The sequence below is a fragment of the Caretta caretta genome, chromosome 16 (genome assembly GCF_965140235.1).
Source record: "Caretta caretta isolate rCarCar2 chromosome 16, rCarCar1.hap1, whole genome shotgun sequence".
Taxonomy (NCBI): Eukaryota; Metazoa; Chordata; order Testudines; family Cheloniidae; genus Caretta; species Caretta caretta.
The window spans coordinates 25,272,523-25,299,953 of record NC_134221.1 but is presented as its reverse complement, the minus strand read 5'-3'; the positions used below and the strand labels follow the sequence as shown (position 1 = coordinate 25,299,953).

The following is a 27,431-nucleotide window of genomic DNA, read 5'->3' as shown; positions in this document are numbered from 1 at the left end:
GGTATCCAAAGAAGCATTTCTTAATTACAAAAAAAATCCTGAGAAGTACCTTGTTTATCTATACAGTCAGATGTTTCATGGATCTGACATCTCTATTAAACTAAATTCTCGGTAACTGTTACAAATGGGAATATGTGAAAATATTAATACTTGTTAAAACCAAACCCCCCAAAACAAATCAGTGCAGTTCAGTAGGAGAATGCGTAGGCAGCTATTGGTTTTCATATCGCAGTATCTGGGTCTGTTGAAGCTTCTTTAATAACACATTGGTTAAGGCTGCAGTAGGAAATTACACATTCTATTGTAACTCCTAAAGAGGGGGACATCTATCTAGGCCATTCATACAAGAGTTATAACCCTAACAATATTTATACTCAGCATGTCATGTTAGCATTTACTACTAGTTTCCATGGAGATGGATTTTCATGCTGTAGCTATGAAATGCACATTGTTGCCACTAAGCCACTTCAGGCCCTTTCTGGAAGCCTGCTGAATGCCTGACAAAAGTTGATGCAAACCAATAGTTGTTGTTCTTTGTTTGTTGCCAGACTTCTAGCAGAGCCATATTATGTCCCAGTGATTGAAGTGCCCATGTTCACCCCCCTCCCGACACAAAAAGGACCCTAAATTTTAGTGACAAGCATGAAGTGGGCTTTTGCAGGGGAGGCCAAACAGCTAAGCGGGGCAGGAACTCTGCGTGGCAGAAGGGCATCGCTGCTGGGGCAGGCCGGTTTTCATACGAAGCCCGACATTTTGGGAATAAAAGTATAAATAAAGTCAAGTCTCTCGGGAGGCGGGAGCCCAGAGTCAAGTCTCTCGGGAGCTACTGACCCAGCATCGGAGGCGTCCCCAGAGCCTCCGGCCCCGGCTGGGGCGACCTCCAGCTCCGCTCCCAGGCCGCAGGGACCGGCTCCGAGGGGCTGCGTGCCCCCGCGCCCTGTCCCCAGCGCCGCGCTGCGGGGAGCCCCCGGCTGCACATCGGGGCCCCGCGCCGGGTAGGGCCCGCACGCCCGGGGCAGCGGCTGCATGGCCGGGCTGGCGAGCGGGCGCCAGACAGCGGCAGTGACCCGAGGCCCGGCCCAGAGGTGGGCACCCGGGGGCAGGCCCCGCTGCGTGGCACCGGCCGGGGCGGCTTCCCCGGGCTCTGTCCGCGCCTGGAGCGCCCGGGGGCCCGGGCAGGAAGGGCCGGCCTGGGCCTAGCGCTGCCACCGGAGGGACCCTGCAGCCGTGGGCCCGGGGTGACCCTGCAGCCCGCCCGGCGGCTCCCTGGCCGGCGAAGCCCGGCGGCTGAGCCCGGCCCGCAGGCTGCGCCGTGGCAGGCGGGAGCCGGAGCGAGCCGGGGGCTGCGAACGCCGGGCCCGGCCCCGCCGCTGCCCCCGGCCCCGGCCCGGCCCCGCCGCTGCCCCCGGCCCCGGCCCCGGCCACTCCTGGGTAGCGGGCACCGGCGGGCGCGAAGCGCAGCAGGTGGGCGCTCCGCGGAAAGCCGCCCTCCAGCCGGGGCCGGCGCGTTCGTGTGTGTCTGACCCCACAGCCGCGGCGGGGCCTCGGCGGGGCCGTGCTGGGCGGCCGGGGGCACCGGGGCGATTCCCCCCGGTACCGGCCAGCGAGGCCGGGCTGGAGATCAGCCGCTTTCTGGCCCCTCAGCCAGGTGAGCAAACATGCTCGAGTCTCTCTGCACCTACCCGCTCGCTCGGCCTCCTCCCCCCGGCTTCCCTGCCCTCGGGCCCGGGCCAGCCCCGTCCCCTCCGCCCGCAGCAGCTGGCCCAGCCTATTCAGCCGTCCCCGGAGCGTGCTTGTTTTTCTCTAATGACAACACGGGGCTGCTGATACTTCGCACGGTTTCGTAGGAACGGTTTTTCGTTATCTCGCAACAAAAGGCCAGTTAAAAATCCAGCTAACACTTCACCCAACAGCCCGACGATTCGGATTTAATTCCCGTGTTAAAAAATCCAACTACAAATCCCGTTCGTTAAAAGCCTCCCCGAGATTACACTGCTCCCTTCTGCACCCAGAGCAAACCCCGTGCCTCGGACTCTCCCCGGGCAATGCCAGCGTTTTACCTTCCTCACTTCAGCTGCCCACGGTGTTATTTATTTCGGGGGGGTTTAGATAATGTTTGGAACAAACTGATTTTAGAACCAAGATTAAATTATTCAAAATACCTAAAACTGCCACGCGGAGAATGTTATACTGAATTGAAAGGGCATTTCTGTTTTTAAATCCTACAATTATTTACCTACGGTGCATTTCAGTAAAACCTGTACGAATTACCGGCACAAACGCCAAACGATTTGAGCTCGAATTTAGAGGGGGCGCTAGCGAAATACCCCCCTTGTCACTCGGATACCAACCAAGGTATTATTTGTCATTTATACAACCACCCGGTACAAACTCCCTTTGCTAAATGGGCAGCGGAGTATTTAACGTCTTTTCCGTGACTAGTAAACACCCCGCGAACATTTCTAGCTTGGCCCTTTGAACCCGTAACAAATCTTTCGGGGGTCCGGGCGCGCGGTTCTTGGCTGGGCGCTCTCTGGTCACCGCACCGATTCGGGGCTTTTTCTGATTTTCGTTTGAAAACTTTTTGGCGTTTCCCAACAAGGCAGCAGAACTCGGCGAGAGGCTCCCGGGGACCCTGGGCCCTGGAGAGCATGTTCCGTCCCCTGTGCCCAGTGTAAGGCCCGGCAGGCGCGTATGGCCCGGCGAGAAGGTGGCATGAGCGCCCCGCGGGGCAGGCGTGCGGGGCAAAGGGAGAAGGGTGCCTTACTGTTGGTAGTCCTGTTTGCAGTACAGTTTTCGATCCCGGAAGTAGCAGCTGGTGGTGAGGGCTTGTTGACACACGGCACACTGCAAACACTCTTCGTGCCAGGAAGACTCGTTCACTCTCATCAGAAAACGGTCTGAGATCGGCCGCTGGCAGCCCTCGCAAACTGCCTGGTTCTGACACTCTGACCCTAGGAAACAGCAAAGAGGGAGGTGAGAGGCATGCCGAGGTGGCCCCCGAACTGCTCGAGCTGCGCCCCAGCACGGGCTCTGCCAGGCGGGACACGGCGGCGTTACACGGGGCGCAGCGGCAGCTGGGCCAGCGGCTCCGGGATCCCCCCTACCCGGGGACCGGCTCCCATTGAGCAACATCGCGAAGTAAACTTAAACCGGCGCGATTTCGTTTGCGTCGCGCAGCCTCGCTGGCGGCCCCGCGCCCCGGGCTTTCCTGCTCGCCACTCGCCTCTCAGCTCAAAACCTCCTCGGGACGTTGCGAGAAAAATTCAGCAGGGTCCCTGCAGCCTGCAGAGCGAGCCTGGCGAACGGCAGGCAGCGCTGGCGGCGGGGGCCCGGGCTGAGACCGGCCGAGCCCCGGCACGGCACCGCTCGGCTCTGCGGCAGGCGTGCGCTTTTTAAGCACTATTTTTTCCCGGTCATTTAAAAAATACACATCCCGCCAAAGTCAGCGAGCGAAGTCCTGCGCCCGCCCGGGAGGGAGACGCTGTTTCCAACGTGCTCTCGCACGGCCACGGCCCCAGCCCGGGCTCCGGCAGGCAGCGCAGTCCCGGGCGGGACGCTGGGCTTTCGGGCACAGCCCGGACCCCCGCGGCCACTCACCCAGCAAGACGCCTAAGGTCGCGGCGCCCGAGCGCAGGGGGTGATCTTCCATTTTAATGCCGTCCAGCATCTTGGCGCGGTCCGACTGGCCCCGGCTAAAGCACCTTTCCAAGGACTCGGGACCTGTTGCAATATCCATGGGCGGCCCGGAGCACCAGTCAGGCTGCGGCGGGGGCCGGGCTCGCTCAGCGCCGGGGCGGGCCGGGCTGCGGGGCACGCTGCAGCGGGGAGGAGGGAGTCGCTTTTATTTTTATCGGGGAGACATGCGGCGCGTTTCCTGGCGGAGACGGGGGCAGGGGCCGGAGCGGAGGCGGCTGCCCATCGGGTCAGGTCATGCTACAGCCCGCGGGCGGCCCGGGGTCACCTGCCGGCGGGCCGGGGCCGGGGCCGGCCGGGGCCGGGGCGGGGGCAGGGCCCTCCCGGGGGCAGGGGCCGGCGGGCGCCGCCGTCGGTCCAGGGCAGGGCTGCAGGGTTCCCCGGGCGCGCTCCCCAGTCACTGTGCCCTGCCGCCTCCCGAGGAGCCGCTCCGTTTAGAGCTGGGGCTGCGGCGGAGGAACACACCCACCAGGGGAGCCGCCTCACCCCTCCTCAAACTTGCTGACATTTGAACTCCATTGGCGCTGCCGGTATCGCTGCGCCGCGGTGATCCGTCTCCTCGACGTCAAATAGTGCCGTCGCCGGAGCGAGCCCCCGCAGCCCCCCGGGGGCGGCCAGGTGCGCGCGGCTCGGGGGTGGCCAGGTGACAAGGGCGGGGGCCGCGTCAATCCGGGGCTGCGCTCTCGGGAGCGCCGCACCGGCCGGGAGAGGGGCCCTGCGGCTCCACAGACACCCGGGGGGCAGAGTGAAGCCAGAGCTGCCTGGAGGGACCCACTCGAGTTAGCGGCCCCGCGCGGGCAGCGCGCCCCGGGCTCTCCCTCCTGTCCTGGGGTAGGTAGCAGCGCCACGCGGCTTGTGACTTGTGCTCGGCTTTGCCCTACGGGCTGCCCGAGCGCGCCTGTCCCGGGGGCACCGGCTGCAGGAGCCTCTCCCCGCCACGCGTGTCCGGGACCCTGGGCCTGCCTATGCCCTCCGCAGCCGGGCCAGGGGCCCACGCTCCCGCCTCTCCCGCCCCTGTGTCTGGGGCAGCTGTGCCTGGGGAGGTGTTAACAGCGGGGCCTGCCCCCAGCAGAGCCGCGACGGCCCGGCGCTGGCTGCTCCTTGCCGGACACAGGCGCCCCTGCTCTGTCCTGGCACCGGAGCCGCGGCCCCTTGGCGCCGGGCCCGGCCGAGAGGCGCTGGCAGAGAGCCGCACCTCCCCGCGGACCCTGCGGGAGCGCAGCCCGGACGGCCGCCCGCTGGGGAGCCCTGGCTGCGGGCAGAGCCGGGCTGGGGGCCTGGCAGGAGACACAGCCACAGATCCCGCCGGGCTCCCCCCGCGCCAAAGTTGGAGGCTGGGCTGACTCCAGCCCCTGAGCCCCGCTGCGCCCAGTGCTCGGGAGCCGCCTTCCCCGGCCCGGGCTGGCAGCTGAAATGCCAGCAGATCCCGCACGGCCTGGCCTTCGCGGCAGAGCCGGGCTCCTGCCCGCCTGGCCCACCTCTGGAGAGAACCTGAGCGCATCCCCCCGCAGCCGGCGGAGCGCTGGCCTGGGCTGCTGGGGACCAGCGCTCTGTGCCCTCCCGTGGCCTTGCCTTGGGCAGAGCAGTGGCTGGCCCTAGCCCAGCTGGCACCGGCTGCGGGGCTCGGTCCTGTGCTCCCTGCTTCAGAGGGATTATGGGTCCCAGGCTAATGCAGCTGGAGAGCCGCAGATGCCGGGGCAGGAGGCCCGAGGGCCTGGCGACGGGCCGCAGGCGGAGCTAGTCACCTCGGGGCCGGGAAGCGCTGGAGCTGCCGGTCCCGCTGGCCCGCGCAGGCTGAGCAGTGCCAGAGGGCTGCGCTCCCGGCCCCCTCCCTGCTCGGACGCGTCTGCAGGAGGGGAGTCACTAGGACGGGGGAGAGGCACTAATTCCCTGTGGCCCTACCCAGCCTCGAGTCTCGGGAGCCCAGCGCGCGGGCTGCGGCGCAGCGAATCCAGGGGTCGATTTGGGCGCGTTTACACCTTCCCGAGAACCGTGCTTGGCGCGGCCAGCGGGTGTTTTCTGGTCTTTAGTTCTGTACGTTGGGAATGGCCGAGCGCGGCCGCACGGCCCCGCAGAGTCGGTTCCCCAAGGTGCCTTGTGCGGGCCGGCGAAGCCCTGCCCGGGGAGCGTTAGAACCGCCGAGTGCGGCCGTGCTGCGCCGGGCCTAGCTGAACCCTGGGCTGCCTCTGAATTACAGCCTTGTGGCCATTGCTGGTTCCCTAACGAGAAACGCGCAAACAATAAAAGACAAATAATGTGCCGGCGTCGTGCGGGTGTCAGGGTCGGCTACAGCCCCCGTCTCCCCTTCCTTTGCGCGGCAAGCGATCCCTCCCCATCGCCAGAGCAAGCCACGCTCGGCTGGCGAGAACTCGATGTGGGGTTTGTTCCCCTGGCTCCGGGCTTGCTGTGGCGGCCGAGGGAAGGGCCCGAGCGCTGTTCTGTCGGGTTCCCAACGCACTGGTATTTAATGAGCTGGACAAGTGTTAAGGGCGGCCACTGGCTGCTCCGTTTGTGGGTCTGCAGGCAAAGCCCTTCGGACGCTGGGTTCGCACAGAAATTCAGGATTATGGTTTAGCTCAATCTTTCGGAAAGGGGTTTTGGGAACAGGCTTGTGGGGTTTTATCTTGGACAATTTACTAATCCTGGGTTATTTAACTCTGCGATTGAGAGGAAAGCTGCTTGGATTTCAGAGCTCTGCCGCGCAGAAAGACCCTCTCCTTTGCATTAATTGTTTACGGTTCCCATCCTGCCGGGGGCTGCTCGGCAGTCTCCAGCCACAATTATCTCCTGCAATGGTGGGGAAAATTAGAGCCGGTCTCGCCTCACTCCAAGAGTTTCCCTAACTTCTAATTAAAACTCCGCAATTGGGCGGCGGGATTAGTCAGAGGGAAAGGGGACCAGTCCCCGGTCCGGGCTCACAGCCCTCCAGTTAATTCCGGCTCTGGTCGGGGTCACTTTTCCGATAGAAATCAGACCACATAATTGTTACCGTCTCACCGTGTGAGTGTGTGACTATTACACAGGCCGTGTTCAGCTCGGGCGGCCGCCTTGAGAACAATTCGAAGGCGGTTTATTAAAAGTCTGTAACTAAAATCAAACAATTAAAACGCAAAAATCCATCATCGAAATAAAACCAAACGAGACCTGAAGCGAGCGGCTCTGTGCGCGCAGGCCCGGCGCTGTGTGCAGGGACCGGGGAGGGATCTCTCGCTCTGCAGGGAGTTGGGCGAGAAATACACAATTCGGAGCATCATTCCCGAGGCCCCGGCCTAAGACAAGAGCGAGTGAGCGGCTGGGCTGGGCCCGTGTTACCGGCCCGGAATGTGCCGAAAGGGCCTTCGTGGCGAGTGAAACTTGTGCATATGTGGGTACGCCATGAGCCTTCTGCGTGTGTGTGTCGGTGCGGGGTGGGGGTGCCCCACTGGCCTCTTACGTGTGTGTGTGTGTGTGCCATTAGATTCCTGCTCTGTGTGTGTGAGTGTGTGTGTGTGTGTGTCCCACTAATCTCTGGGGGGGTGCGCGTGCCATTAGTCTCTGCTGTGTGTGTGTGTGTGTGAGTGTGTGTGTGTGTGTGTGTCCCATTAGTCTCTGCTGTGTGTGAGTGTGAGTGTGTGTGTGTGTGTGTGAGTGAGTCTGAGTGTGCGCGCCATTAGTCTCGGCTCTGGTTGCCTTTGTAATTGTCCAACCCTCTGGGCACCGGTGTGGGGCCGGCTTGTGAGCAGCCTGCCCTCTGCTGACCGGCTGCAGGATAGGCCTGGCTGGGGAGATCTGACCCAGCCGTTACCCGGGCTGGGGCCGGGCTCGTTGCTATCCGGGGTGTCTTCGCATTTCCACGAGAAGTCGGCGGCGGGTGAGCCGGGCAGCCCATGTGCTGGTCGCGCCGTGCTGGGGGCGCTGCAGGTCCCGCCGGCCTTTCCGAGGCGGAGGCGGAGGCAAGCGCCGAAGGGAGCAGGGACCCAGCATCCCAGAGCACGAACTGCAGCGTTAGCCATGCCACGGCTTCGTCCCGAACTGAGCAGAGCAAGGGGGTCCGCGGGGCCGAGCTCCTCCCGCCTCCTCCCCCCAGTGCCTGGGCCAGGGGGCGGCGCATGTCGGCTCCGTCTGGCTCCATCAGGCCCGTCGAGTTATCTTAACTTTTCTTCCTATTTCATCTCCCTGTAAAATCGCTTCCTTCAGTGCTCACCGCTGTCCCTCTGGCTGAGTCCAGCCGCTCGCGCAGCCCGACCCGATCCGGATTGCTAGGGGCTGTGTCAGCTCCGTGTCTGGCTCCTGGACGCACCCCCAGCTCCCCGCTTTGCTCGGCCCATGCAAAGCGTCCCCAGCCTACTGTCTGGGTTGGCGAAACGAAGATACAGAGTTTGGGCTCATCTGTGGGCTCCCACTTTCTCCCTGCAGATGCTTCAGCAATTCACAGGGAACAGTGACAGGGAACCAGGAGCGGCGCTGCTTGGGAAAACCCTCACACAAAGCGAACTGCCCAGATCCCTGACGGCAAGCGGCGTACGTGTAAACGCAATAAACCTCTGTCTTGCACTGAGCGCGACACGCCGGAAACCCCTCCCGTCAGCGCCCAGGCCCAGACCGCGGGGCCTGTCCCCGCTGAGTTGTGAAACCTTCAAGAAAAGGGGATTTTTGAGGAAACCTAGAAAGTCTCTGTCCCGACACCAGACCGCGTGTTGCTACACGGATCCCCTGGGCTTCTGTCCGCTCTGGCCCGAACTTTGTGGCCATAAGGTCTGTGTCCGCCTCTGCTGCGCTTCGCACCCCGCACGCCCCATGCGGGCTGCGGAGCGTTTCTCCTGGGCGGCCACTCGGCCCCGTCCAGGCGGCCAAGTCACACTGGGGACTAGAGACCAGCTCCCTTCAGCTCCCCCGACGTGAGTCAGACCCCGCCCCCCGCGCTTCTTCTAACAATGGCGCTTGGGGATACTTTCATTCCCTTTTCACTGGACATTGGTCCAGACCTCTCCTTTTAAAAATCTCAGCGGCTGCGGAGCCCAGCAGCTATTTCTGCACCCGAAGGCACCGCTACACCCCGATCCTGCGAGCTTCTCCCAGTTTGCAGCCATTCCTCCCAGCTCCCTCGGGAACGTTCATTCCCTTTGCATGCTCCTTGCTGTGACTGGTTCTGTGACTGCCGGGTCCTCCTACACTACCCCTGTCCACGTGAATCCAAGCCCACTGGTGCACGGCCCAGTGTTCATTCCACCGAAGACTAAATTAAAAAAGAGCAAATAGAAAACAGCTGTCACCGATCAAGCGGGAGAAATCGGGCCCTGTGACATAGGTGCCCACTCACACGTCGGCGGCCCGGGATTGTAGCGGAAGAATTCGCGGAACGGTGTGAAACTGTTTGCCGAGTAAATGGGGCTCTTCAGGGTTACCTTTCCTACCAATTAAAATCTGCTCCGGTAAATTCGGACCCGAAGCGAGCTCCGTCATTGGCAACGAGTAATCCCGCCAGCTCCGGTTTCCCTCCGACGGGAGGGACACATGTAAACAAGCCACGAAGCTGCCGTTACCAATGACCGATCCATAGAGTCACTTGCTGTTCCACACAAATGATGGTTGTGAACAAAAGGAGGGCCTGGGTCCCGCCGAGCAGCGCCCGCTCGCAGCGAGCCGGGCCTGGATCTGGCCCGGACACCGCGCAGGGTTCGAGCCGAGGGCAGCGGGCGCTTTGCAGGGGTTGGCAGCGGTCACTGACTCCCCGCCGCGCTTCCCCGGGAAGGTGTCCTGCCGGGCGCTGGGGACACGGAGCTTGGCTAATTAGGCTGCGGGCCGGTGAAACCTCCGGCGCGGCTGCCCCCCAATCTCCGCAGGCCGCCCGCCGCGGGATCCGCAAACCCCACTGGCCTGGGGCGCCTACCGAACTCTGCAGTGGCCAAGCGCTGGGGATGGAGCGGTCATGTGAACGGCCCTAGGGGATCAGGCACAGAAGAAGGAGCAACAGTCTGAAGTTGCAGTGGGGGAGGTTTAGGTTGGATATTAGGAAAAACTTTTTCACTAGGAGGGTGGTGAAGCACTGGAATGGGTTACCTGGGGAGGTGGTGGAAACTCCTTCCTTAGAGGTTTTTGAGGTCAGGCTTGACAGAGCCCTGGCTGGGATGGTTTAGTTGCGGATTGGTCCTGCTTTGAGCAGGGGGGTGGACCAGATGACCTCCTGAGGTCCCTTCCAACCCTGATCTTCTATGATTCTATCCTGCTCACTGGGTACCCATCCTGCCTCCTCCTGCCCAGCGCCAGATCCCACCAGGACTGCCCTGCCCTCCATGCGCTGGCCCAGTGGGCCCTGGCCAGGCTAAGGGGCACAGGGCAGGCCCTGAGGTGCAGCCCATCAGGCACCCCCCTCCCCAGGAGTTACAAAGACACTCAGAGTCACCCCTGGTGTTATATCGCCCTGCAGGCCAAGCCCAGGGCCTTCCACAGGCAGAGCTCACCAAAGCTGGGGTCAGGAGCCAAAGAAGGCTGCAGGCTTGCCCCCTGGGGAAACTCTCCCTCTTCAGAGAGCCAGCAGCCAAACCCTTGAATCCTGGCAGTGGGCTATGAAGTGCCACTGGCTTACACCGCTAGAGAATCTGGTCCCCTAGGACGGGGCATCGCTCGCATGCCAGCAGCTGGTTTCTTGGGGAGGCAGCGTGACCAGGAGCTTTCACAACCAGGGTACAAACACTCCTGGTCCGTTACTGGATAATTCCATCCCTGTCCATGGCTCTGCAAGGGAGGGGAAGTCTGCCAGTGCCAGTCAAGGAGCAGATCCGTGCCAGAGGACCTGGCACGCTGTGTGCCAAACCTCCCCCACCAAAGGAACTAGTTCAAAGGCCAGCGAAGTCTTCGCTGGGATCAGGCCCAAAGCTAATGGCGAAATTCCCATTGGCTTGAATGGGAAGAGAAGCGGGCCGAGAGACACGCCAAGGCCAAGGCAGGGCTCTGCAGCTTGGAACAAGGCCGCGGGGGCGAGCGCTCGACATATTTTAATTACGGCGGGGCCTCTGCTACACACCAGACCGATGCTACCGCTGCGCTCTGCGCTCCTTCGGCACGGGTACCAGCTTCTGGGCAGGGACACTGCGGAGAAAGCTGCCTCGCCAGGGCCGTCAGAACTGCCTGGAGGAGCGCCAGCAACCCCTGGGCGCAGAGTGTGACTCCCCGGGCGCCCCGGCTGCGCTGCCTTGTGTAGGTGTTGGGGGGGGGGGGGGGGACTGGAGGAACGACTCAATTTTCTGGATTAAAGGCACAAGCTGCGAGGCGCCAGCCATTTGCATGCGCCGTTAGCTCGGTAGAGCTGCTGAGGGCAAATCCGCAGAGTCTCGTGGTCTCCGCATCGCCTCCCCGAGAGAGGAGCTGCCGTCGGGACCCCTCCCCCGCCCCCCGAGAGAGGAGCTGCCGTCGGGTTCCCTCCACCCCCCCCCCCCCCCCAGAGAGGAGCCCCAGGGAGCCGCCGCGCAGCGCAGGGCAGCGGGACACCGCCTGTTTTGGCTGGCATCACCCCACAGCTGCCCCACCCCAAATCGCTCTCCGGGCGCAAGCAGAGATCTGCGGGCAGCGCGGGCAGGCTCAGACTAGCGACGAGGCCGGTGCGCACAGAGAGCGCGGCGGTGCTTGGCTTGGCCCCTTCGCCTCCCCGGGGGCAGCCGGACACCAGCGACCTCCCGCGCTTGTGGTCTGGGCATGCCCCAGCCCAGAGGGCATCACCAGAAGGGCGCACGCCTCACAACCGAGCTCTCCTAGGAAAACAGGTACCCACTGCTCTGCTGGACAAATCCTACCTCCAGCGGCAAGCACCCCTTCGTGAACAGAGTGAATCTCCTACGCCTGGTTCCTCCTTAGGCTCCGTCTGCTACTCCTTTTGCCCCGAAGCATGACAGTTTATAGCCCCTATATTTGTTATCCCGTCTGATGTAACGTTGGAGGTTCTCCTTAGCCGCGGACATGACTAATTCTTTGCTAAATCCTTCTAAACTCTGGGCTTCAATGGCTTGTGGTGGCAAGGAGTTCCACAGACTAACGAATTATGCATTGTTTCAAAAAGCCCTTCCATCAATCAGTTTTTAAAATATCCCTTCTTATTTCCATTGGCTTCCCCCTTGTTCTTGCGTTATGAAAAAGGGCAGCAGAGCCCCGGCCTTTCCTAGACCACGTATTGTTGTCCCGCTGCTATGTCCCCTCTTAGCTCTCCCCTCTCTAGGCAGTCCTGTTTTTGTCAGTGGCCCCTAATGCATTTCTAACCCAGGTCTGCAATAGTGTTTGTCCCCAGGCCCTGCAACCCTTCTGTTTCTGCTCTGTGTATTTCGAGATGGGGTAGCCGTAACCGCTCAAAAAACCGCTGCCCCAGGGGAGGGTGTGCAACGCGAGTGTCACCTGTTCCGCATTACTTTTCTGAGTCAGCCTTTCTACCGCCCAACACTGGGCGGATCTTTTCCGGCCCCTGCTGAGCATGGAACTGGGGTTTGCATTGCGCCTTCCACGGTGGCACCCAGGTGCTGCTCCGGAGTGATTACCCCGTAATCTTGTAGGGTTCCTTGCAATGAATCTCTCCAGCGTGCGCACTGATTTCCACGCTCAGCACTGAATCTCACCCGCCCTTGTGCTGCCCGTTCACCTAGCACCGTGAGAGCTCCGCGAAATTGACTTTACTTCAACTGTGTAATCTGCCAGTTTTGCCTCCTTACTATTCACCCTCTTTCCCAGTTAACTGATAAACCTGTCAAACAAGGCAGGGTCCAGGAGGGAACTGCGGGCGCCAGGGCTGCTCGCCTTTTGCCATGATGAGAGCGATCATTTATTCCTACTCTTTGTTTTCTGTCTCTCAACCACTGAGGTCATTTTACCTCCTTCCGATTTACCTCACCTGGCTCTTCTGCACAGCTCTGCCTCCAGACTAATTAATTAATCAAGGCAAGGACAGGCTAGCACCCTGGTTCTCAACCAGGGGTACGCAGAGGTCTTCCAGGGGGTACCTCAGCTCATCTAGAGATTTGCCTAGTTTTACAACAGGCCACATACAAAGCACTAGCGAAGTCAGGACAAGCTAGAATTTCATACAGACAAAATGAGAGTCAGCAACTTCTCCCTAACAGTGCGGTGGTGACACTTTTGTATGTGTATGTCTGGTTTTGTTAGCAAGTCTTTTTAAGTGAGGTGAAACTTGGGGTGCGCAAGACAAATCAGAGCCTTGAAAGCGGTGCAGTGGCGTGGAGAAGTTGAGAGCCATGGAGCTAGGACATTGACTTGCAGGAAATAAGGCCGCTTTGCTACTCTGGAACCTCTCCCCAGCAGAAACTCAGCAGACGGTTGAACAGGCCAGATACAAAGGATGCTCTAGTTGTTAGAAGAGGGTAGAATGCAAAGCTCCCAGCCGAGAAATCTGCAGCAGATGCCCAGCGTGGCTCTAGCTAGGTCCTCAGCTCAGCCGGTCTCCCTCAGGAGTGCTCACTCCTTTGCCTTCTCCCCAGACATCCAGGCGCTCTCGGCCGGAGGGCAGCGCTGGGGGCAGTGCAGGTGGTTGAAGTGGGCTCTCTCAGTGCACCAGCCCTGGAGCCTGGCGAGCTGGGGGGCCCGCTGCTCTCCCCAGGGAGAGGCGCTTCCAGCAGAGCTGCTCTGCCTCCCTGACTTTAGCTCCTGGCCCCTTTCTACCTCTTCGGCCCCATCAGGTCAGGCAGCCCAGCACGGATCAGGCTCCCTTCTCCCCCCCTCCACCCCCCAGTCTGCGGAGATCCCACCCTCCACTCTCTCCAGCCCCGGCGGTGGAGACCCTGCACTGAAATATGCTGCACCGCCCCACAGGTGTGGGACGAGGATGGGGTGTGGGGTGAGGCGGAGGTGGGGGGATGGTGGGGAGGGGGTGGGGTCATGGAGGAGGGCTGTGTGGGGTGAAGGAAGGAGGTGGGAAGGGGGATGGCGGTAGAATTGGGGGAGAAGGGATGGCGGTGGGGTTAGGGTGTGTGTGTGTAGGGATGAAGGAAGGGGGATGGGAAGGGGGCTGGCGATGGGGTTAGGGGGAGAGGGGCTGGCGGTGGGGTTAGGGAGGAGGGGGTGTAGGGATGAAGGAAGGGGGATGGGGAGGGGGATGGCGGTGGGGTTAGGGGGAGAGGGGATGGCGGTGGGGTTAGGGAGGAGGGGGTGTAGGGATGAAGGAAGGGGGATGGGAAGGGGGATGGCGGTGGGGTTAGGGGGAGAGGGGATGGCGGTGGGGTTAGGGAGGAGGGGGTGTAGGGATGAAGGAAGGGGGATGGGGAGGGGGATGGCGGTGGGGTTAGGGGGAGAGGGGGTGTAGGGATGAAGGAAGGGGGATGGGAAGGGGGATGGCGGTGGGGTTAGGGGGAGAGAGGATGGCGGTGGGGTTAGGGAGGAGGGGGTGTAGGGATGAAGGAAGGGGGATGGGGAGGGAGTTGTGGGCCGTGGAGCCCCGTGAATAAGACCTGGCGGCTCAGCTTAACCGGTCTCCCACAGGAGCGTAGCCTGCGCGCCCCGCCGGGCTCATTTCACGCATGACCCAAAGCTGGAGGCTCCCCCTTTCTTTCCCTTGCCCCACATTTCATCTCGATCGATCACTTTCTGCACGAATATTTCACAGAGGCAACTGTGCTGCGAGTTTTAAAAGCAATGACTGCGCGGGTTTTGGGCGCTGCCGTGATCCAGACAAGCACTAATCGGGCGCGGGAGACCCGAGTATTCTCACCAGACTTGGCGACTACAGTGTAAACGACCCATTCCCCCTGGCTAGAGATCCGGACCGTCCTGGGGCAGGCGCGTGTCTGCTGGGCGCCGCGGGTGACTTCGGGCGCTGAATTCTCTCCCTGCCCCGCGGCTGGCCCAGTGCAGCCGGCACGAAGAAAAATCGTTTCGCGTTTAGCCCCGATGTTAGGGAAAACAATTACTGCATGTTGTTTTCGTTTACATGTGAGACCCAAAGGCACACAGACCACTACAGCCCCTTGCAGTTCATTTCCCCACTAGCCTAATGTCAGTTGTCAGCAGAGGCTCAGAACTTTGCACGCGAATCAATTATTTTATCGGGAGAGAGATTTGTAGGTTTCCTGATAATTGTTTTACTTTGTTTTTATTTTATTTTCAAGCCTCGGTGGTAAAAAAAAAAAAAGTTCGCTTCTAATCTAACGTGAAACAGGCGAGTTAAGAGAACAATTCTGCCCGGCCTTGCGGCGCCTTTAGCTCCTGGCAGACTCTCACCAGGAGCTGGAATCGCAGCGACCCCGCTGTTCCGCACCCTGCCAGAGCCGACAGGCCGGGCACCCCTGATTCCCACGGCGAGTCGGCCGGCGAACGCGCCCCTCGAGCTGGCGGGTCCGACTCACCCCAGCGGCCTTGGCGACAAGCGCAGAGTCGAGGACAATAATTAGCAATCGAATGTGCAGAGCTCCGCGCTCCGTCTCAGCCCAGCCTCTCACAACGGAGCTGTCGGGAGATTTACTTGGTTCGTGTAACGCTTTTAAACGGCCTTTATGGCGCATCTTTCTCTGGGAGAGCTTTGCTCCGTGGCGCGCCTGGGTAGCCGGAGCGCCGAGCGGCAGGAGCCGGCAGGGCCTCCCGGGGCATGACCGCCACGGTCGCCCCGCAAGCGCCCGACAGGGAGATCCCCCGTGTGAGCGGCGACGCGGAGAGGGTGAAATGGAGCCTCCCGCTTTCCCAAAGGAACAGGTGCGTGGTGGCCAGGACCGGCCCGAGGCGGGCCCGGGAGAACCCGCCTGCTCGATGGGACGATGCCCAGGTCACCGGCACAAGCCGGAGCCAGGGGGGAGTCGGTGACAACCTGTAGCGCGGGTCTCGCCGTCCTGGCACAGCGCCCCGCTGCATTTCCAGCTCGGGCCGTGCCGCGCGGGCCATGAGCCGCCTGGCAGGAGAGGCCTGGCTGGGTCTGTCCTTCTGCCTCATTGCCAAAGGCGAGCGGCGCCGTGCCACGGGCATCGCACCTGCTGAAGCCACCCCGCGCCTAAGCCGGACAAGGACCGAGCCTGGCCGGAGCGCCCAGGGCTTGGGGGCACACCGCGGCCAGGGCTGAGCAGACAGGACCCTGGTGGGCGGGGGTCTCTTCCCAGCCGCAGTGATGGGGAACCAACAGGAAACACACCCGGCCTGCCAGGCGGCTCCCCTTCCCCTAAATAGTGTCTGGAGCAGGGGCGAGCGAAGCGGAGCAAACCAGGGCACAAGGGGTCCGTGCTACGGGCAGCGAAAACAAGAGAAAAGAGGCGCGCAGCTCGCACAGACCAGGAACGGGAGCCCGCCCATCCAGGGCCAAACTATTCGTTTGGCGGAGAAGTTATCACCAGTTCTTCGAGCCTTATGAGCGTGATCGGAGTCGGGCTACTTAGCAGCCATCCACCGCCACGTGAAGTCCGACGGTGGGTTTAGCCCTACCAACTACCGCCCCAAAGCTGCGTTGTCGGGAAGAGTCAGAATAAAGGAAAAGGTTTTAAACCAAAACAGAACAATTCGAATCGCACCTTAAGAAGCCAAATCTTGCGCGTGTTGGTGTTTGGGGCTAATTCTTCGGACGGCTCTCCGCAGTCCGGGCCTGTTGCAACTCAGAGGAAAACCATGTGTCCCCCTTTCCTTCCTGGAGCTAAAAGAAAACAACTGGCGCCCGCGTTTTGGAAAGATCCCTCTTGTCGGGTTTGCTTTTAGACAGAAATGCAACAGCCGGGGTGATCCGCGCGAGGAAGATTTTGGGTGTGTTGATGTCTCAGGTCCCTCGGGTTCATTCTTATTTATTTATCGTTATTGTTCCTTTAGATTTTTGTTACAAGCTGAAATCTCGCTATTAGCAGCGCGCTCCATAGTCTAGAAACTGAGCCCGCCGGTTGCTTTTTGGGCTACAACCAGGCTCTCGACTCCCGACAGTTGTGTGTGTGTGTGTGTGTCCGCTTCCGCGGCGTAAAACCCTGAACCCCCAGCACGGCTGCGGAGATTTTAGAAAATTTTTAGGAGCACTCCCTGCTCCTCTCGGGAGTTCAAAACGCGCCTTCTTGTTTAGTTTCCCTTTTGCAGGCGAGTGACAAAGTGACATCGCTGGGCTTGTTTCGTTACTGTTAATAGAAGCCGCAGAATAAACGAGATATGGGCGTGAATACAGCGAAATACCTTCACAATCAAAATAATGGTTTTTCCCCAGGCTCTTTTAGCGGCTCGTTTTAAAATAAACCCCCTCGCCCCCTCCGTGCTTTGAATCTGGAGGGTTTTTATCCCAGCTTGGAGAGGGGAGCACCAACTTCTTCTTCGGAAGTTTTAATTATTGTCTCTTCCCTCCGCGCCGTCAGGGGCCGTGGGTCTGGAAGCAGGACAGACGGGTTTGTCCTATTTCCCAGGCCAGCCCGGAACAGCTGGAGCCAGGCCTGTGGATGCCGGGGTCTCGGGGGAGCGGACCTGGCGTGGGATGGGCTCACAGGCTCCTGTCTAAGGGGTTTTCTGATCCCTTGAGATTTGCTCATTTAAATCCCGCTCCCAGTAAATTGTTTCTGTGAAACACAAATCGGTGGGCGCCGCTTTCCGCTTCACAGGGCGGGCCGCAGTGAAACCCCGACCCAGGAGCCAGCAGCCCTCAGCCAGGCGAGCGCCGCGAGCCCGGTCCCGGGGCCCAGACGGGTTGGTTGGGTTTCAGTCGAGGCGACGGGTTTGCACCTCCTTTGCCGCGTCTCCCTGCGGGGGAACGCCTCGCGGAGCGGCGGGACGGGCCTTGTCTCCGGCGTTTTACCCTTAAGCGCAGCCGGCGTGGTCCGAGCCTCAGGCGCGGACACGAGCCCAGGGGCCGGCCGGGCGAGCTCCGCGGTCTCCGGGCGGCGTTTCACACCTCTCCGCGCCTCTGCAGGCGGGAGCTCGGCCGGAGCTGGCCGCCGCCTGCCCCGCCCTGGGCAGCTCGGGCCGCCCGGCTCCTTTCCAGCGGGCGGCTGCCAGGAGACGCCGGGCGGGAGGCGGGCGACCAGGGCCTGCCCCGCTCGGGACGCCGGGGGTCTCTCGTTGGGGGACAGAGAGCCCGGCGGGCTGGGGAGCTCGCCGCGCCCTGCCCATCGCACGGCCCGGATGGGCGCTGCGCCTTTCCCCGGCGGCCGCAGGCCGGGGCTGGAGACGCGGGAGGCGGCTGCCCGGGCAGGGCGCACCGCGGGCCCTCGCTATGGCGGGTGGGGTGGCAGCCCCGGCCGGCCCGCTTGGCCACGGAGCGGTCCCGGCCGGGGCGCGGCCCGGGGGGTGTCGGGCCGGGGGTCACTGGAGTCAGGGGCGCACGACTGGGCTTTCCCCTCTCCCGGGCCTGGCTCCAGCCTCTCGGGACGGCCCACGGGGCTGGGGCGAGTCCCTGCTCTGCATGGCCCTGGGCTAGCCGCAGCCAGAGGCCTGCCCAGCTCCCTCGGGAGTCGGGCCGGGTATGCGCCCGCCCTCTCCCCGCGTGTGGCATCGCCATGTTGCTGCAGCCACTGGCCAAACTCGGCTGCCCTCAGGGAGACTGACCTGGGCTGCACTGGGCTAACTGCAGCAGCCCCCTGGCTCCCAAGACCCGTCTCACGGTGGCCACGGCGAGATCCAGGCTACTAGCCAGGCTGGTGCGGGCGGTCTGGGGCAGGCGCGTCACGGGCATCAGGTGCCGGGAATAGCCCACAAGAGACGGCTGGCCGGCAAGCGCGGGAGTGAAGAATCACACCGTGTGTTCGGTCCTGCCCCGCGCTCTCTGATCCTGCATGCAAATGGGAAACGATCATGTAGAATGGGAAAAGCAAATGGCGAGAAATATCAGGAGTCTCTATATAATTATACATATGAGAGCGAGCGAGAGAGCTGTGGACCTGCAGAGCAGAGCAGAGCAGCTCCGTTCTGCTTTGCATTAGTCCTTATTGCGCTGCCATTAAAGAATGCAGAAGTGGAAGTATTCGCTTCAGGACTAAGCGCCTGCAGCCTAGAGAGGGGAAACACTGAGGCGCTTACATGCAGCACAGAAGGTGACATAATGTTCATGCAAACCAGGGCTAAAGAGTCTGACACCACCAAGAGCGAGAAAAGGAACCAGTAGGACTGAAACTTTGGCCTGTCAAAGGCCTCAGGGACATGTTGTGGTGGTGAGGGTTCATTTCACCCCGCCCCCCCCCCCCCCATCCTGCGTTTGGCCCCTTCACAGTCCTCTCCCTCCCGGAGGGTCAGTTCCATTTTGATCATAGGTTTCCTGTCCAAATTTCCTAACACACAGACTGCCTGACAGTTTGCCATGGAGGGTCCTTGTATGATGTGATCCAACACCCTGTCCTGATCTCACCTAATGCCTTCCCAGCGCTGGAGAGATGCGCACGAAGCCTCTGGCCATTCTAAGAAAGAAAATGTGTTTTGTTTTGGAGGCTTTTCTTTTCCGCTGCCGTCTCATGTGTCAGTGTTTTATCTTGCCTGCTGGATGCTGGCAAGACCAGACTCGGTGGCTCAACCCCAGGAGTTCTTTATGGGGCCGAAGGGCTTTGATCCCTGAACACCAGATCCATGCTTTATTTGGCTCCTAATTATTTGGTGTCGCACATGGTCCTATCCCACTGTAGACACCCACTGGCCTGAGTAGAGAACTCAGCCGTTCTCATTCACCATCAGTATCTCCAAGGCTATTGCTAGTCACCTTTGAACAGAACTAAATTTATGTAAATGCTACTGTGGGGGCACCTGGTTGCAGAGCAATCCTGGCTCTTCCGGAAAGAATTCTGAGCTCAGGGGCTCAAAGGTTATCAGGAGCAAGAATGCTTTCCGTTTCAGCCTCATCTGGGCAATGACAGATTAGCCTAGCTGACACTTCTTAACTCAAATTAGTTTGACTCATCTCTAATTATTTCAGCACCTCCCTTTGGTCTGAATGAAATCAGATCTGGGCTCTGCTGTGTGCTCTCCAGAGCGGTGACATTCAGACTCCGGCCCTCGCTGAAGCTGTGGTCCATACTGGGTCTCCATGGAGACCCCTAACACCTGCAATAGCAGGACATGGGGGGGGGGGGGGGAGGGCAGCACTGTAAACCGGTTTCAGAGGAGCAGCCCTGTGAGTCTGTATTCGCAAAAAGAAAGGGAGGACTTTTGGCACCTTAGAGACTAACCGATTTATTTGAGCCGCTTTCTCATGGCACTTAGGCACGGTAGTTCCCAAGGACATTTCCTGCAATGTTTACTTTAATGGGTCTAGAAAAGGGGGGTGAGGTGGGGAGTGGAATCTATGCAAATTGAGGCCATTTGATAAAGGTGCACAATTGAATCAGCAGCCCCATTTAGGACCCCTGTGGTGCATCAAATCATTCTGTGGGCAAGGGGATTGAAAGCATCAGACAGAACCCTACACATTTCTAGAAGAGCCCCTGCAGTCTGTTTTTGATGGGCTCTCAGACCAGCCAGGTTCACACCACCTGGTGAGCAATATCACCTACCAGCATAGGTGACAACAATTTCACTTGTCTGCACAGATGATAGCAAACTTGTCCAAATGTGCAGGAAAAGTCTGTCACCTATGTACATAGATGAGAAAGTAAAAATCTGCATGCAACTGGGTTGCACAAGCAGAATCTGCCTTTTAAAAATCAGCTCTCTCAGGTCTTGAATGTAACTTTGTAAGTACAGGCATTTACAATACTAATTTTGGCTGTAATAGATCACCTGATGTCAACCTGCACTTCTAGGGTGTCTAGTTTTCCAGAGAATTCAGTTATTGCATATGGGGCAGGGTTTCTTCCTTCATAGAGCTGTTCTCTTATAGTTGTCCATTCAGGAAAGCATACCTGTTCAGCAAATCACTTAAGCCTATGTTTAAATGATTTGCTAATAGAGAAGCACTTAAGCCCATGCCAAAGTATTTTCCCAAATCAGGGCCAGATGGTTGATGATCCATGATCTTTTGCCAGTCCCCATCTAGTCTTCCCAGTAACATACTTTACCAAACTTGGCACCTTCTCAGGTAGCTAGAAATATTTCCATGCTCCTGGGTCCTGTAAGTATTTAATAATGGGCTCTTCAATCTAGCAGGGGAAGGTATTACATAATCCAATAGTTGGAAGATGAAGCTAGACAAATTCAGACTGGAAATAGGGCATAACTTTGTGACAGTGGGGGTAATTAATCATTGGAGCAATTTACTAGCAGTCATGGTGGATTCTCCATCACTGACAATTTTTAGATTGAGTGGATGCTTTTCTAAAGGATCTGCTCTAGGGATTATTGTGGAAATGTCTGTGGCCTGTGTTATATAGGAGTTCAGACAAGATGGTCACACTGGTCCCTTCTGGACAATAGGTCCATCAATGGCTATTAGCCAGATGAGCAGGGATGCAACGCCATGTTCTTGGGGTCCCTAAACCCCCAACTGCTGGAAGCTGGGCTGGATAACAGGGGATTGGTCACTTGAAACTACCCTGTTCTGTTCACTTTCTCCAAAGCATCTGGTACTGGCCACTGTCGGAGACAGGATGCTGGGCTAGATGGACCATTGGTCAGACCCAGTACTCTGTTTTTATGTTCTTCTGGCTTTGGAGTCTTTGAAACAGCTTCAATTTATAGATAATGCTCTTTTTGAAAGTCAGAGTAAAACCCCCAGCCCGGTGGGCTTTCATACATTTATATCTCTTCCGAAGAGCACTGTTCTCCCCTGCCTGCTTGTGCTGCCTCTTTGGGCTCCTCCCAGCTCCAGCTTTGTATCGCCTTTCAGCAGTCTCCATGTTCGGAGCACCCTCCCACTAGCCATGTTCATAAGCCCTCTCTCCTCCTTCCAGCCCCTTTCTAGGGTGATTTCGGAACAGATGACACCTTTACTCTTTGCTCTGTATGTTGGCCCAAAGCAGGGACTTGGTCTTTATGTGTGCTGAAAACACATAAAAACATGATGTGCATTTATGGAGCTCCATAAATAAGTATATTCCCTGACAGCAATGTAGGGTAAGCTTATGTCTATGAGTTTATAGTGATTTGTGTTTTCTTTACATGACAGGATTCCAGAAGTTTACTGTGCAGGGAGATCTCATAGTCTGTTGTCTAGAGCAGTGAAAGCAGTAGAGTAAATAGGATTATGGGTCACACAGAATTTATGACCGTGTGTATATTAGGGTTTAGTCATTTCTAGCCAAAACCCAATAAGGCTAGTGTGGAACTGTTTCATAGCTGGCACATGGAAAGCCAAGGTCTCAGGTATTTGAGCTCTAGCTACATTTGGACATTGGATAGAACCCGATTTGTAGTTCTTTTTTGTGTTGATGTTGGAATTCTTTCTCTTGGCCTTTTTGGCAAGCAGTGGCTGGTACCTAAAAGGCTCAGTAAAGATGGTGCTTAATTATTGAAATATTTTACCAATAAAATATCAAAATGTTGCTGTTAAAATTAGGAAGGGATACAGAGCTGAAGAAACCTCTGTCAAATTTTGTATATTTACATTTCAAAGGGAAAAAAGGAAAATGCTACGTAACTGTTGTGCTACCTTGTTTAATTCAGCAGCATTCCCCTTGCCACGATAGCCACTGTTGATTTAAGGAAAAATCAAAAGAGTTTCTGAATATTTGCAAGCAGTATAAATAACGTACAATTCATCTGGATTCATTACCTTGGAACAGACAGACAAACACCCTCCTTGTAATTTTACATTCACAATCTCTCTTTGGAGGCATCCTCAGTCCCAAGGGGAGTCTTAGAACAGTGTTTTACTCTATCCCATCAGGCGAAGGACACATGATGTGCTATTTAATTTCTTGTTGAGAGGAGTCTTCTGCAGTTTTAGAGATATATGGCGGAAAATGTTCATCCACTGGCAAGAATGTGCATTTCTGAAATACAATTACCTTGGAAAAACCAGAGTTTTAATTTCAATTGCAATTGTTCAATGAGAGACAGATGTGAACTATTCAAATGTTTATAATGTGGCTTAACATTAAAAAAACAAATATTAATGAAATATGTTTAACTGATGGGATTTGATTGGCACACTGGATTAATTACAGGCCTTTCACCTCTGGAATTGCAGTTCTAATCCTGCCAGTGCCCAGGGAAAACAATTTAAACATTGTTTATATATTTTAAAATGATAGAGGAGTCAATTTTTTTAAAAAAGTCTGTATTACTACAGCGATTTCAGTAAGGTAAAAATAAACCGTTTTCAAAGGGAGCATCAGCCAATAAATACAGTGCTGGGTGCAGTGCTGCATTCCCTGTGCACCCAGAGTGCCTAGTGGGGACATAGCGTGTGCACGTAACACAAGGGCGGGCCCTGAATTTGGAGGACAAGTACCCCAGAGGAAACTTGGTTTTTCTAAATTCTCTTATTCCAGCCAAGGCCAATAGATTAGCTTCACTTTGCCAGCAGGTGGAGACGGGGACACTTAAAAGGCAGGGCCTGCTTTGATTTAAATCGCAAAAGTTCTATGAAATTCTCTGTTGCCAACTCCAAGTGTTAAATGTTAATGAGTCTTCCCCCAAAATATCATGAGATTGGTTAAAAAATCATGAAAGCTTAACAGTAAATTTGGGATTCTTTATAGTTTTCTTCTGACTTTTTAGGTGTTGGGGGTGCACTTAGGTCATGGTTTTGAACTTTTCTCTGCAACTAGGAGGGCTAGAAATTTCTTTCTTATTAAAAACTGAAAGTTGAGCTTCTCAGGCATTAATATGCCTTCAGGAGCTGGAGCTTTAAGAAAAACACCAAAATATCATGAGATTCGTGATAACGCTGTAAAAGTTGGTAACTTGATAACTTATATTACTGTAGGTGGAAACCTGGCATTGCAGTACCAGCTTCACACTTGTCAATGACCTAACCTTGTCCAGCCACCAGCAAGAAGAGGAAAAAGGCTGTGCTGGTTAAAAAAACCAACCTGGCTTACAGCGGAAGTGAAGGTGCACACACACACACACACACACACACACACATATAGGCTGTCAAGCGATTAAAACATTAATTGTGATTAATCACACTGTTAGTAATAGAATATCATTTATTTAAATATTTTGGATGTTTTCTACATTTTCAAATATATTTATTTCAATTACAACACAGAATACAAAGTGTACAGTGCTCACTTTATATTTATATTTGATTACAAGTATTTGCACTGTAAAAAAACAAAAGAAATAGTATTTTTGAAGTCACCTAATACAGGTACTGTAGTGAAATCTCTTTATCATGCAAGTTGAACTTACAAATGTAGAATTATGTAAAAAAACCCTGCATTCAAAAATAAAACAATGTAAAACTTTAGAGCTTGCAAGTTCACTCAGTCCTACTTCTTGTTCAGCCAATTGCTCAGACAAACAAGTTTGGTTACATTTTCAGGAGATAATGCTGCCTGCTTCTTATTTACAATGTCACCAGAAAGTGAGAACAGGAATTCGCATGGCACTGTTGTAGCTGGTGTTGCAAGATATTTATGTGCCAGATGCTCTAAAGATTCATATGTCCCTTTATGCTTCATCTACCATTCCACAGGACATGCGTCCATGCTGATGATGGGTTCTGCTCGACAACAATCCAAAACAGTGCGGACTGACGCATGTTCATTTTCATTATCTGAGTCAGATGCCACCAGCAGAAAGTTGATTTTCTTTTTTGGTGGTTCGGGTTCTGTAGTTTCCACATCAGAGTGTTGCTCTTTTAAGACTTCTGAAAGCATGCTCCACACCCCATCCCGATCAGATTTTGGAAGGCACTTCAGATTCTTAAACCTTGGGTCGAGTGCTGTAGTTATCTTTAGAAATCTCACATTGGTACCTACTTTGTGTTTTGTGAAATCTAAAGTGAAAGTGTTCTTAAAATGAACAACATGTGCTGCGTCATCATCCGAGACTGCTCTAACATGAAGTATATGGCAGAAGGTGGGTAAAACAGAGCAGGGGACATACAATTTCCCCCCAAGGAGTTCAGTCACAAATGTAATTAACACATTATTTTTTTAATGAGCGTCATCAGTATGGAAGCATGTCCTCTGGAATGGTGGCTGATGCATGAAGGGGCATACGAATGTTTAGCATATCTGGCAAGTAAATACCTTGCAATGCCAACTACAAAAGTGCCATTCAAATGTCTGTTCTCACTTTCTGGTGACATTGTAAATAAGAAGTAGGCAGTATTATCTCCTGTAAATGTAAACAAACTTGTTTGTCTTAGCAATTGGGTGAAGTTGTTGTAAGTTGCACTTTTACAACAAAGATATTGCACTACGATACTTGTATGAAGTGAATTGGAAAACACTATTTATTTTATTTATCATTTTTACAGTGCAAATGTTTGTAATAAAAATAATATATACAGAATACAATATATATGAAATGGTAGAAAAACATCCAAAATATCTAATAAATTTCAATTGGTATTCTGTTGTTTAACAGTGTGATTAAAACTGTGATTAATCACAGTTTTTTTAATTGTGATTAATTTTTTTGAGTTAACTGTGATTAATTGACAGACCTTATATACATATATATAGCTTGTTTATACCTTGTGTATATATAAATGAATGGCCAGCATATAAGGGGATAGTAAGAAGGAGTTTTTTTAATATATCAGGAAGAATAAGAATCCTGACAATGGTGTGGTAGAATTGGAAATGGTAGAATTGTCAATAATAATGCAGAAAAGGCAGAGGTGTTCAATAAGTATTTATGTTATATATTTGGGGGAAAACAGATGATACAGTCTCATTATATGGTGATGATAATACTCTTTCCACTCGTATTTCTGTTCTATATTTGGGGGAAAACAGATGATACAGTCTCATTATATGGTGATGATAATACTCTTTCCACTCGTATTTCTGTTCTATATTTGGGGGAAAACAGATGATACAGTCTCATTATATGGTGATGATAATACTCTTTCCACTCGTATCTCTGAAAGATGTTAAACAGAAGCTACTAAAGACAGAAATTTAAAAATAAACAGATCCAGATAACTTGCATCCAAGAGTTTTAGAAGAGCTGGCCGAGGAGTTCAATGTACCATTAATAATGATTTTCAGTAAGTCTTGGAGCACTAGGGAAGTTCTAGAAGACTGGAAGAAAGCTAAAGTTGTGCCAGTTTTTAAAAGGGTAAATGGGGTAACCTGGGTAATTATAGGCCTTTCAGCCTGACATCAATCTTGAGAAAGATAATGGAGTGACTGACACAGGCCTTGATTACTAATGAACTAAAGGAGGGTATTGTAATTAATACAAATAAACATGGGGTAATGCAAAATAGATCCTATCAAACTAACTTGATATCTTTTTTAATGAGATTACAAGTTTGGCTGATAAAGTTAATAGTGTTGACCTAATATACTTAGGCTTCCGAAAGGTGTTTGACTTGGTACATGAAATTTTGATTAAAAACTATAGAGCTAAAAATTAACATGTCAGATATTAAATGGATTAAAAACTGGCTAACTGATAGGTCTCAGAATGTAACTGTAAATGCGAAATCTTCATCGTGCAGGTCTGTTTCCAATCAGGTTCTAGAGGGAATGGTTCTTGGCCCTACACTATTTAACATCTTTATCAAATCAAAAGCAAAGCAAACAACACAGAAATTGGGAGAGTGGTAAATAATGAAGAGGACAGGTCATTGATTCAGAGCAGCTGCATCACTTGGTAAACTAGTCACAAACAAACAATATGCATTTTAATATGGCTAAATGTAGATGTATACATCTGGGAACAAAGAATGTAGACTATACTTAGTGGATGGGGGACTCTCTCCTGGGAAGCAGGGACTTTGCAAAAAAGATTTGGGGGTCTCGGATAATCTGCTGAACATGAGCTCCCCGTGTGACACTGTAAAAGCGGCAAAGAGTCCTGTGGCACCTTATAGACTAACAGACATATTGAAGCATAAGTGACACTGTGGCCAAAAGATCTAATGCGATCCTGGGATGCCTGAACAGGGGAATCTCAGGTAGGAACAGAGAGGTTGTTTTACCTCTGTATTTGACATCGGCACAACAGCTGCTGGAATCCTGTGTCCATTTCTGGTGCCGCTGTTCAAGAGGGATGTTTTTACATTGGAGAGGGTTCAGAGAAGAGCCACGAGAATTATTAAAGAATTAGAAAACATGTCTTGTAGACTCAAAGAGTACAATCTATTTATCTTAACAAAGAGAAGGTGAAGGGGTGACTTGATTACAGGCTATAAGTGTCTATATGGGGAACAAATATTTAATAATGGGCCATTCAGTCTAGCAGAGGAAGGTATAACTTGATCCAATGGTTATACTCATCCACTCATCCAGGGCCACAGAGGCTCTGAGTTCCAAGACGGGGTCCCTGTTTCTTAGTCTGCTAATCCTCCATCTGCATTGGCACTCTTGAATGTTGCTAAACAGCCTGTAGGACTAAAGTTATCATCAGAGAAAAGCAGCACATCTGGTTGGTAGAGACGAGAAAATGTGTGATATCAGAAGCTTCACTGCTGGACGCCAAGACCACCTAGCCAATGGGAAATGGGTCTTAAATGATGAAGACACAGATAGATGGCTGAAATCCAGACACCATTCGGGCTCAGATTAGAGCTCTTTACAGACAGATCAAATCTGGGATCTAAACTGCTTGCCATAACCTTTGGGCAGATTTAATTAAAGGGGTAGAATCCATTTACAAATAACGAGAGAGAAAATTTCTTCTATATTTGACAGAAAGCTATGCTTATGTTTAAAAATGCATCTTAATTCATTTAGTTACTTTGCCCCTGTGTTAAAATGTATGTTGGAAGAACAAAGAGACCAAATTTTGATCATAAAACCTGTATTAGAACCTTTAGAATAGTCGATGGC

At 54.8% G+C, this 27,431-nt stretch overlaps 1 protein-coding gene and 1 long non-coding RNA gene across 2 annotated transcripts in view; one reads left to right on the top strand and one right to left on the bottom strand.

Annotated features, from left to right (window-relative positions):
* Window positions 1-3,973, bottom strand: part of LMX1B (LIM homeobox transcription factor 1 beta) — a 128,727-nt gene extending 124,754 nt beyond the window's left edge. Inside the window, exons 1-2 of the mRNA XM_048823241.2 lie at window positions 3,601-3,973; window positions 2,768-2,954 (exon numbers count right to left, since the gene is read on the bottom strand). Coding sequence (XP_048679198.2) covers window positions 2,768-2,954; window positions 3,601-3,739 — 326 coding nt within the window. The 5' untranslated portion in view covers window positions 3,740-3,973. The remainder of the gene's footprint in view (window positions 1-2,767; window positions 2,955-3,600) is intronic.
* Window positions 3,974-4,333: 360 nt separating this feature from the next.
* Window positions 4,334-27,431, top strand: part of LOC125623506 (uncharacterized) — a 28,956-nt gene continuing 5,858 nt past the window's right edge. The window contains exon 1 of the long non-coding RNA XR_007353029.2: window positions 4,334-4,527. This is a non-coding gene — a long non-coding RNA (uncharacterized LOC125623506). The remainder of the gene's footprint in view (window positions 4,528-27,431) is intronic.